This window comes from Patiria miniata, unplaced genomic scaffold, assembly GCF_015706575.1.
Source record: "Patiria miniata isolate m_02_andy unplaced genomic scaffold, ASM1570657v1 HiC_scaffold_17, whole genome shotgun sequence".
Taxonomy (NCBI): Eukaryota; Metazoa; Echinodermata; class Asteroidea; order Valvatida; family Asterinidae; genus Patiria; species Patiria miniata.
Genome location: NW_024037055.1, coordinates 3,699,730 through 3,710,925, shown reverse-complemented (window position 1 = coordinate 3,710,925; position 11,196 = coordinate 3,699,730). Strand labels below are relative to the sequence as shown.

The 11,196-nt window shown below is 38.3% G+C and overlaps 1 protein-coding gene across 2 annotated transcripts; it reads right to left on the bottom strand.

Moving 5' to 3' along the window:
• Nucleotides 1–7,823: 7,823 nt before the first annotated feature.
• Nucleotides 7,824–11,169, bottom strand: LOC119723507. Of its 2 annotated transcripts, none has more exons than XM_038194198.1 (5): nucleotides 11,065–11,169; nucleotides 10,402–10,592; nucleotides 9,726–9,793; nucleotides 8,577–8,820; nucleotides 7,824–8,282 (listed from the first exon to the last, which is right to left on the bottom strand). In XM_038194198.1, the coding sequence occupies exons 2-5, from the start codon at nucleotides 10,561–10,563 to the stop codon at nucleotides 8,199–8,201; spliced, it is 558 nt and encodes a 185-aa protein (XP_038050126.1). In that variant the 5' UTR covers nucleotides 10,564–10,592; nucleotides 11,065–11,169; the 3' UTR covers nucleotides 7,824–8,198. The 2 variants fall into 2 exon arrangements, with proteins under 2 accessions (XP_038050126.1, XP_038050127.1); XM_038194199.1 differs by lacking the exon at nucleotides 11,065–11,169 and adding an exon at nucleotides 10,809–10,883.
• Between the last annotated feature and the right edge of the window lie 27 nt (nucleotides 11,170–11,196).

The following is an 11,196-nucleotide window of genomic DNA, read 5'->3' as shown; positions in this document are numbered from 1 at the left end:
ATATATAGACAAGTTGTTACATTGACAAAGGAATGCCTATGTTCAGATGTTGATGATTTGTGATGACTTGTGAGTATTTAACAAGTCTGTTCATCAGACTTACTTGTACATGTACATGTAGTTGTCATTTGTAAGTACAGTATTAATGACTATCAATATTACAACTGTATATTTCAAAGTTTCTGCTGCAACTGAAGTATTATTTATGTAATGTTCATAAACTCATCCAAATGAAATTCAGGTGTGTGATTTATTGGTCAAGATCAAAACCAAAACTAGTTAAATCAGGACTGTCGTACATGTAGCAATTTCAAAATGAGTTTGTACTCTGTAGGTAGAATAACAAGTGATTAAGAGCTGCGTGCGCCAACAACAGAGGGCGCCTTTTTACCTCTTCGATAGAGCCCCTTGGACGGGACACCAAGTGTGTAAAATGCACTGGTTCCCGCGCATAGTACGTACGACTTATTTATCCTGAAGGTTCGCAAAGCTAAGCCAAAGCATCTTCGCGCGTGAGTGTCAGGCAAAGTCGGGTCGCGAATACATTCAAATTAAACTTGCGGTGGTCTCCCAAACTAATCCCCGCCCACAACAACTTTGGATCTTTCGAAATACGCAGTGGATGGACCGGGAACCAGTCTAGGTCACCCCCAACTCTCCTTTTCTGGCCGTTGAAGGGGTACTTGCGCACGGAGCCCATTGGGTTTGCGGCACGGTGGTGCATGTTATTTGTATGATTATCTCAGATGTTTCTTGTTGAAATCAAATAGCAATACGGAGCAGTTATTTGAAGTCGTATGGTGCTCAAGAATTTTATGTCGGTGTTACTGTCGGATTTTTCATGGATGTATTTTGCACTAACTACAGCGTGTTTGTCAAATCTTTGATATCTTTGGTGTGTGGGACAAATGGCATGCTTGAGGTTTCTGCTAGTTCCAGACAGGGAAGAAGTCACAAGTCCCTGCAAGTCCGTCACAAGTCCTCCAGTCCCAATTCAACTCACAAGCTATTCAAATGAGCTTCAACAAAGGCATTCCGTTGTTATTGTTCATACACTGTTTCTTGTGACTGAACTTGCGATTGACTTGTGATCGGGACTCGACTACATTTCTGGTTCCAGAATGCCAGCCTAGTGTCCACTGTCCTATGTACCTACATGTATCTCACTGTCGCTTGTGAGCCGGGCAGTGCTATCATATAGGATGACCCTTTAACGCCAATGAACGGGCTAAATCCAGCCCATTGTGTTGACCAGATGCATGATAAGACTTCCAATCATGACAATGGATAGACATTTTAAATCAATCGAATAGCAATTTGTGCATTCCAGGACTATAGCTTTATTAGGCACTTGTACAAAATGTATGTAGGATACTATGCAGCTATAAAAGTAAGCCATCATGTGGCAAGCCTGCTGCAAGCTTGCAGGCTATCACGCAAGCTTGCAGGCTATCACGCAAGCTTGCAGGCTATCACGCAAGCTTGCAGGCTATCAAGCAAGTTTGCAGGCTATTACACAAGCTTGCAGGCTATCACGCAAGCTTGCAGGCTATTACGCAAGCTTGCAGGCTATCATGCAAGCTTACCGCAAGCTTACGGCAAGCTTGAACCTAAGTAGCAAGCTTGCCGGCTATCACACAAGCTTGCAACGAGCTTGTACTTTGCTTGCAGAATTAGTCGCAAACTTATTTTAGCTTGTCGAGAGCTAGATAAGATTTTGGCAAGCTCCCTGCAAGCTTGCGACTAGCTTGCCACAAGCTAAATTTTCTGTAAGGGTATAGTACATGTCAATTAGACAAATAGCTAAATTGATTAATCTTTATAGCCTGTTTTAATGGACAATACGCATGTAAATGTATTTGTATCAGGTAGGTGGTAGGGATAATTTTTAGCAAGGTTGTACAAAATGGTATCTGTATATATTTGTTGTTGGCTCTGTAACAATCTGACTGTGCTATGCAAATGTAATGGTGGAAGTGTGTTCATGTCAAAGCAATAAGTATCACAGCAATGTTTACATTTAGTACGGAAAAGTAATGATAAATCACCGCAGCTTAAAACTTGCACCAGTAATGTTTGTATTAACGGCATATATTTATACACGTACAATGAAAAGTATTAATATGTAAAAACATCATGTTAAGATTTAATTGTGAAGGTTAGATTGGTATACGTGTAGTGGTAGATTTACTAAAGCTTGTTTTGTTATCTCACATTATGTGCATGTTGGAGTTTCGTTTTAAGTGAAAAATGAAGTCTTTTCAACTGGGAAAGAATGTTTTTGCAGATTTTTTTTTGCTTTGTATGGTTTTCTAATACATTGTATTGTTATGCTTTGTCTTAAAATGGCCATGGCCACAATTTGTCTGTGGCAAAAACCAAAACCTAGCCACACAATACCCAACGAAGACAAGGATTTTGTTTAATATAATAATGACTGGAATACAGTCAACAGATTATTACCATTTTTAGCTTTCAACATGATCATTTTGATAATAAGCTCCAGACTATTGTGCTTATATGGCCTGCCATAAAACTATGTGGTAGGAATGTGATAAAGTCTGTTGATGGTTTGTAACAATGGGGAGAAGTCTGGGTACCAGAGTTGTAATTGTTACCATTTCCTATGAGATGACAACCCTTTTTTGAAAGAACAGATCTTCATAATTGGGAATCAGACTAAAAGTGAATTTAAAAATTGAACAAATGTTTTTTTCTGTTATACAAAAAAAAAAGAGTCAAAAAAGCAAAACCAAAACCCCTAAAATGTATTTGATATTTAAAGAAATATTTGTAGCACCAAAAGTAATAATGACTGGAAAGCCAATTTCATAAACTACTCTTAGATGAAAAAAATACTGAAATTAATCAATCCGTTCAAACAATATCACCATTTAAACGCAATGACCCTAAAACCTATTTCGTCCAAAAAAAAAAGCAATTTCTTGTGTGTTCTGACTGTTTGGAACAACAAAGAAAATGACACAGAATACTTGTTTCAACAGCTGTCAACAACTGTAGTACACATTATCTTTATTAACAACCCTGCTTAGGCAAACAATAGGATTTATAAAATCCACATTTTCTGTTTAAAGATGGGCCTTCAAAAGGACTTTGTTGAATATTTTTAACTTTTAAAGTGAGGTTTTATCGCTGGTGATGTTTGAAGACAATTGTGACGATGATTCTTGAAATCACATTTTTGGACGAAAGAGGTTTTAGGGTCATTATGTTTAACTGGTGATATGCTTTTAACGGTTTGGCAATTTAAGTAATTTTTTTATCAAAAAAGAGCTTTTGATATTGGCTTTGCAGTCATTATTATTATTGGTGCTGCATATTTTTTTAAAATATGAAATAATATTTTGGGGGTTTGTGTTCCTCTTTTTCTGACTCACCCTGTATGGGGGTACTAAGTACTGTTTATCCGCAGAGGTCACATGTGAACATGTACATTTTGCATTCAGAGATTATTTTTTTATTTTATTGATACGTAAAATTATAAAAGTTATAACAATTTGTTTGTTTGTCGTTGTGTCAGTTTACCAGGAATGTAATTGCATGTAAACAACTCATGATCAGTTACTTTTCCTTACAATAAAAATGTTTTAATTGCAGGGTATTTTAATCAGTATTTCTGGCTTGTTTTCAGACTTTCACCAAAGGTAAATCATGTAATGCCGATCTTGCCATTTCGATCGTACAAATGAAAGTCTTGTTTATAATGCCAGAATCAGGTTCAATATGGAAATTAATTTTATGCACGTACACTTTGGAAGAAATATTGCGAGGTGGATTTTTTTTTTTCAATTAGAGGTTAAATACTGATCTTTATAAAAAAAAATTAGCAGTTTGTGGGTGAGATGTAGAGACTTCTCATACTGTAGATGTTTATGCAAGTATAACTTAAATGAGAAACCACTTGCAATACTTTGAACGTATAAAACAGTTTCTTTGTAATACAATGAACGTGTTATCTGACAGCAGGACTCTGATTATATATTCAGTGGGAGAATGGATCCCAGTCTTAGAGAAATATGGAATCATTAAAATATGTTTTACATGTACCTGAAGATGACTGTTGACTCAAGTAGTACATACCAGTATTCTTGCAATGAAACTCGACAGCATGGTACATGCTATTTTTTGGGCTAGTTAATTTAAAATTATCAGGCTAGTTATATAAATCTTATTATCAAATATTCAAACTATTATCAAATAAGTGATCTCAAGTTCTATGACAATTTAAACCTTCCTTTAGAAATTGGAATGTTTTTTTGTGGTAAAAATTTGACTAAAAAGGTGCGAGTGCACAATAACTTCTGGCGAAATTGTGAGCACCACACTTTGTGGAGTACACCATACTTTTGGTCAATTTTTGTGACGGACTATAGATATAGAATAGACTGACTAGATCGGCAGCCCGTGCATACGATCCTATTCACTTTGCGCCATTTTTGTGGTCTCTTGTCATGGACGCACAAAAAAATTTACATAAAGTCATACAGCTAAATTTATCTGTCCTCCAGCCCTTAATGATCTAGCTCAACGCATGGCAAGCTAGAAATGCGCACCGAGTATGTACGAGCCGTTTTCCGTTTCAGTTACGATAATTGTATTTTTTGCAGACTTATAAACCTGTAAACCCTTACGTTGTCTAGGCCATTTACTCAACATGCTCAAGAGCAAATGGTTTTCAGTAATTTTAAGCGTTTGCTTAATTTTGATCCTCACAGATGCGAGTCTAATGCAAATGCCAGTCCATTCATATGAAGTGTGGTATTATTTGTACTTTATGAACTTTGTTAATATTAATTAATCGTGATTAACATTAATAAATGCAGTAATTTTTGCTCAGAATTACGTGCTAAAATTATATTTTCAAGGTAGCCCCAAACCCATGCATTTCATTCACCCGAAGTGATAACTTGTACAGTCTTTGTTGTTATTATCAGCTTCATATTAAGACTGGATTGAACCCCCCGAGGCCAATCAATAAATATTCAGATGACCCTGCAGTGATTATAGCAGGAACAATTAATTTTATTACCATTGTCTTTGTTTAAATATATTGAAAGGCTAAAGGCAGAAGTTTTCATCATTCAGTTGGTGACTGAATTTCAGGAAGCTCACTGTAAAAGGTTTCTTACTGTGCAAATCTAGACAACGTTTGTAGAATCGAGCAGATAAAGCAACAGTCAAGATGCAACGGCCCTGCTTGAAAGTTATGTTCACTTTCCTCCTAGTTGCCAGTCTGCTGGTAGTCTGTTCAGATGCTGGCAATGCAGCTAGACTACCTCCCAAAAAGAAATTGGAGTCGGCACACTTTCTGGTAAATAAATCATTTCTTCTATTTTTTGGATTACTGTATGTGTATGTGTGGGGTGCATCTCTGTTCCCCAATCCTAACCCTAACCCTAATCCCAAGGATTTCGGGGAACGTCGGTATTTGGGAACATCTATAGGTATTGGGGACACCAGGTAGACCTCAATACCGATGTTCCCCAATCCTAACCCTAATCCTATGGATTTCGGGGATAATCAGTATTGGGCAACATAGGTATTGGCGAACATCTGGAAGACCCATATTTAATGGAATGTTTTATTACTTATTGTTTCTTCTTTTGTCCCGCTTCTTTCTACTTCTTTCTTGTACTGTACTCCACATCGGATTCATCTCTTCAGACAGCGGTTAATCACGCCAGTCACAGACACTGTGTGGCACAACAGATGACCAAGACCAGCGGACGCGCTACACAAGACACGTTTAATGTTTTCCCACCCCCTGGCGAGAAGCTCGACCATCGCAGGCGGAGGGGGAGGTTCTTGCCGCCAGCAGGAGGGGAAACCAAGTGGGACAGCCAGTCAATACGGGCACTTGGTTTTAGGAGGAGACTGAAAAAAAGCCCAATTGGATATCGCGGCTGAAAGCATTCTGGATTGTTTATCTCTTGTCACTTTACAAAACCAAATTCATGGTCACTGTCAGACAATAGGTATCGATATACGCATTCCACGGGACGTTAAAATAACCAGCAAATCGCGAAAAAAGATAACTTACAAATGTGAAAAAAGGCACTTTATGTTAAACCCCATAGTCAGCCGTGCCCGGATGTGTATTTATGATAAATTTGCAGTCGTCTCATTTAGAATCAAATGGTTGTCACAAAGGGGTTTATTTACTATTGGAAAAGAAGAATTTTAAAGCAATTACCGGAAAGATTTTCATATACGAAGTTCACTAATGTTCCTCTGTATTGACTAACAAGCCCCCAGATAGCAATTTCATGTCATCAAAGTCAATTTGAGCAGTGAGAAAATACAAGCATTTTCTTAGAAAACACTTAGAATTTTTCAGTCCAATCTCATAGGGTTTGTACACGGGGTGTTGAGTGAACTTCGTATATGGAAATCTTTCCCAATTACCTATTAGTTACTGTTAGATTCTTTGGGGTTTGGGTTGACGAGTGGTCACTGTCAACTCTATGACGAAGCCCCCCTTCAATGGCCAAAGTGTTGTGTTGGCCATTGTCCGTATGATCTGTCATGGGAAAGTTGCTCTGTACAACATCATGCTCGAAGGTTTATCCATTGAAGAGGGCCTCATTAGTGTAGTTAATACATGCCTGGATTCGACTATACACGTAGCTTTTTACCGGTTGTTAGCAGATTTTTGCATATTTTCTGCTGAGATAACATTGACACCAATTTTGTATGTGATGCGATTGATGTAATTCAATTAAGCTAAATGAGTCACTTGTCAACCCTGGTCAATTTGTTTTGTTTTTTTAAAATGAGCACAATCTCAGCATTACTGATGTAAAAACCGCATGCTGATATCATCTTTAGTTCAAAAATTATAGAAGTCGGAACACCAAGAGATGTGATGTGATGACGTGGCCCTATTTTGGCCTGAATCTCCAAATGAAAGTTCCAGACAAATCACTCATTTAGCTTGGTTGCAACATGTATGTGCTCTTTACAAAAGACTATTTGGACTTGCAAGTCTTTGAAATTTCACATTTTGAGTGAAGGTCTTGTTACTAAAGTTCAGCCAATAAAAATACATACAATTTATTGGAAATTGAGGTCACATTTTTAAAATTATTTTTGTCAACAGTTTTCAATGTTAAATGCATTGAACAGACTTTTTCGTCATAATTGTTGTCATAATTTCACAATTTTTTTAATTTGACTTTTGCTCATAACAAGAACAAAGTTTTAGCCTTTCAAAAAGTTTCATTATTGTGAAGTTTAATATCTGTATTTATGTAACAAAAGTAGTTTTACTGTACTCCTGTTCACGCGGACCAAAGGCGTGCATACAGGGTGAGTAAAAAATGCAAAACCCAAATGCCAGGAGCATTGTTTTAGTGAATTTCTGCATGTAGCACTTTCTAAATCTAGGATATGAAAGCCCAATTCATCAGCTTTCTTTTAGTACAAGAATCATTCAAATCACTCATGTACTTTTAAAGTTACGGAATTTTAAACACAACCACCATTTTAAAGTTCCGTCCACGAATCACAATAAAGGTGTGCGTTCTATCAGCAAAACAAACAAAATTCACACACATCCCTATGTGATTTCACTAAAACAATGCTCCCGACATTTGGGTTTTGCTTTCTTTGACTAACCTCGTATATTACAGGGGAAAATATCAAGCAAATAAATAGGAATTATGGAATATTTCATACTTTGGAAAAGGTTCTGGCTAGTTGCTGAATAAATGTATTATTACGGCCAATGTCCTTCTGCAAGTTATTGTTTGTTAATCCTTAAGTCACTGTAGCACCCCAAATCGCCCTGCCTATTTGTATTACTCACTGTAGTGCGACTAACGTCAACTTGCATGCCATTGTCGACTAGCCTGCCAACGTCGACTAGCATCGACTAGAAAGTGTGTTCGATCAGAATTAGCCTAACTATAATTAATTATGGTCCTTGATCAAACTTGCCCCATGCTGTGGTAGTAGTTAAACACCATAAATACATATCTATAAATACCGGCTATTAATTGTATTATCTCAAACGACAGGATTTCTTGGGTAAAAAAAATTGTTCTTAGTGGAAATCCAGGAAACTTTCATAGCACCCTTGGGTACAATGTACATATCTACATGTATGATTCCAATCGACACAAATATTTGGTAAGAACTGCGATGTCAGTAAGTCGCCATGACGATAACCTCTCCTGTTACCTCTTGACCGGAATGCTTAGTAAGGTCTGCAGATGCTCAATTTCCTCTAGTACTGATTCCTCTGTCTTGATTTTTGCCAACTGAAAAAGAAAAAAATCACAATACAAACTTTGCATTTCAGAAAACCTTAGAGGCAATAAATAATATGTTCCACAGCATTTAACACTTCTTAAAGGCAGAAAATTTCATTTGGAGCTATCCAAAAAGTAGCTGACAATTTTTTGGTTGAAAAGCATACTTGGTTTAAAGATAGTAATGGCACTGAACTGTCTGTGAAATTCTTCTTTCTGACGTGCTGTCATTTTGAAGGAAACAATAAAATGAAGGTCATTTTCAAAGATGCATCTAAAAAGATGCATATTTTGAAGTCTGACCTGATTGGCTTCCAGCTTCTCTCCCTGCTCCAGTTTTTTCTTCAGGCCCTGAATCTGCTCAAGCTTCTTGCGCATCGTCTTGAGTTTCCTCTCATCGGCTCCGAGAGTGGAGGTCGATGGCACCGTAGCAGCAGGCCCAGCTGCAGCTAGCCTGGCTGCAGCAGTACTAGACGGAGAGGAGAATGTCTCTACTGCCTTAGCTAGGGCCTCTTGACTGTCTGCGTCTTCGGTGGATATATTTGGCCTGCAAGTATTGTTAACGATACCTCAATGAGACTTGCCGAGTCAGGTTGGCGTAGCAGTACTTTCCTCGCCTTCCACCGCTGTGACCCGGGTTCGAATCCCGCCTGGGCCAATATGTGGATTGGGTTTTCAGTCCCTGCCTGATTCCGTGGGTTTTCCCCAGAAAATTCTTCTGGGCTTTTCCTCCCACCTCTATAACTGTAAATTCTTCTCTCTGTCTTCTCTCCACAGGTTTCTTCAGGCTTGCGAGCTACAGTGCCTAGGGCGCTTTTGAGGAATCCTTGGTTTCATTACCAGAAATGATTAATAATAATAATAATTAAAGTCACATATCACCACAATTCGCCACCTGTTATCTCAGATTCAGGCTGTAGCCAGCCTGGTGAGGGTTTAGTCTGTTCACAAAAAAGGCGGACTTTTTTAATAGAAGCCAACCTTTAAACAATGTACAATCAATGCCGCAACTTAGGAAAATCAAAATGTGCATACACGACATGGATTGGAAATGTGGACTCGATATTGCTAATATACACTTGTACGACATCTGCTTTTGCCGATGAATTTAGGGGTCAGTATTTTATAGCAAATTTTGTTACGCCGACATTATGAAAGATTAGTGTTCATAGATGCTGGAAAAAAAAAACAAGAAAATAATATTGAAGAAAAGTCTCCTTTAAAAATTGAATTGAGTCTTCAAACTTGGTTGGTGAAATACTGAGGACCTTTTCTTTGCCCAATGAAAGTTTTGGAGAAATTTGCCGGCTAAAGAGTGAGTAAAATTGGTCTGATCTTCTTTTGCATCGTTTTGAGCAATAAAGGTCCCAGGCTGAGTGCATGTATACTTGGAATTTCTAGGGTTTGAGTGCCAAAGTTCCAAAAGCTGCAATCACAGTGAATCAATCTTACTTGTAGCCTGCTGCAAGGTCCTGAGCTATCCAGAGCTGTTGTCTCAACTTGTTGGCTAGGTCGTGATTCTAAGAAAACACATCCAAAAGTTCAATCATTCACGATTCACAGGCAAAAAACAGAGAGGTACATTTATGTATTTCTTAAGGTACTTTGGTGTCATCGCAAATTTGTCAATACAATTCACTTCTTAATTGTTTTCGAACAGTTTGCAAATAATTTCCTTACTTTGACTGAATTAAGAATAAGCCAATATTCCAATTGGGCATGGGCATATAACAAAGAGGTGACAATTTTTACTTTTGGGTAAACGTGGCAAATAAATGCACACAACTCTATGGGGGAGGTGGTAGCTGAATCTGTGTTCTGCAATTTTTCATGCCATCGAAAAGATGACTGAAACTTTTGTTTCCACAAACTTTTTGAAATTTGCTGAATTCAAGCTAATGCATGCGTATGTGGTATGCCCAAACTTTCCTGGGAAGCGCTGCCAATATTGCCAAGAACGGCTTTGATTCATCGTGTTGATCATGGGCATCGTGAGGGAGGGGGGGGGGGGGGGCAAGGGGGCGCTTGTCGCTTGTGTAGGAACCATATTGGATTCTTGCCATCTTGTAACTTGGTTTCCTGAAATCTCGTGGTTCAACCACATGCGAGGGCCTTTATTTGCACCCACCTTGTCTGCCTTAGCCTGTGCCAGTTGTTCTCTCAGCTCTTGTATGGGGTCTTGCTTTTTCGTCACTGATGCACCTGCACCGATGGTTTCCTCTACCACAAATCCTTCAGGCCCATGCTTCTTGTTGGATCGCTTTTGATTCTTCTTCTGTGATTTCGACATTATTGGTGGACGGCACACTCTAACTCAACCTGAAATGTGTTGATACAATTTTATTACAAATTATTTACAATAGGCCTACACTTAATTATCACAACGGAAGTTTAATACTCCTATTGTGAGCGGAGCACCATTCATAATTAGTTCTAGGAGTACGAACATCCCAGATTTTCTTAACACCCAATACTTTAAGTTAATTTTTGGGGCCTTCCATTAATAAACAGTTATGAAAATAATCCTTGTTTTACCGGCCGTGCCATGTTATGTTCGTCATCGAGACAGTACCGCACCGGGTTTACAATTGCGATACCGAAATTGAATTTCCTAGTTTCGCCGCACCGAATTTTAATTTACAAATCCTTTGATTCCTAGTTCCGCTGCAACACATAGACTTTGTGCACAGTAGAGTGAAGTGGATTCTGGACACTATTTCCCTGTTCTGTTGTTTGTTTATTTGATAAATAACAATCAAGCGATACAAACAAAATCATTCGTCATTTATACCTCTCCTGATGATGAGCCGCGGCCTGAAATTTTCTGCAAAGTTCATGAAATTAATTGGGAGCTCATCACACTCCATGCACTCACAGATCTCGTCTCGATCTCGGTTTAGCCACGCCTCGCCAATTGAGGGCG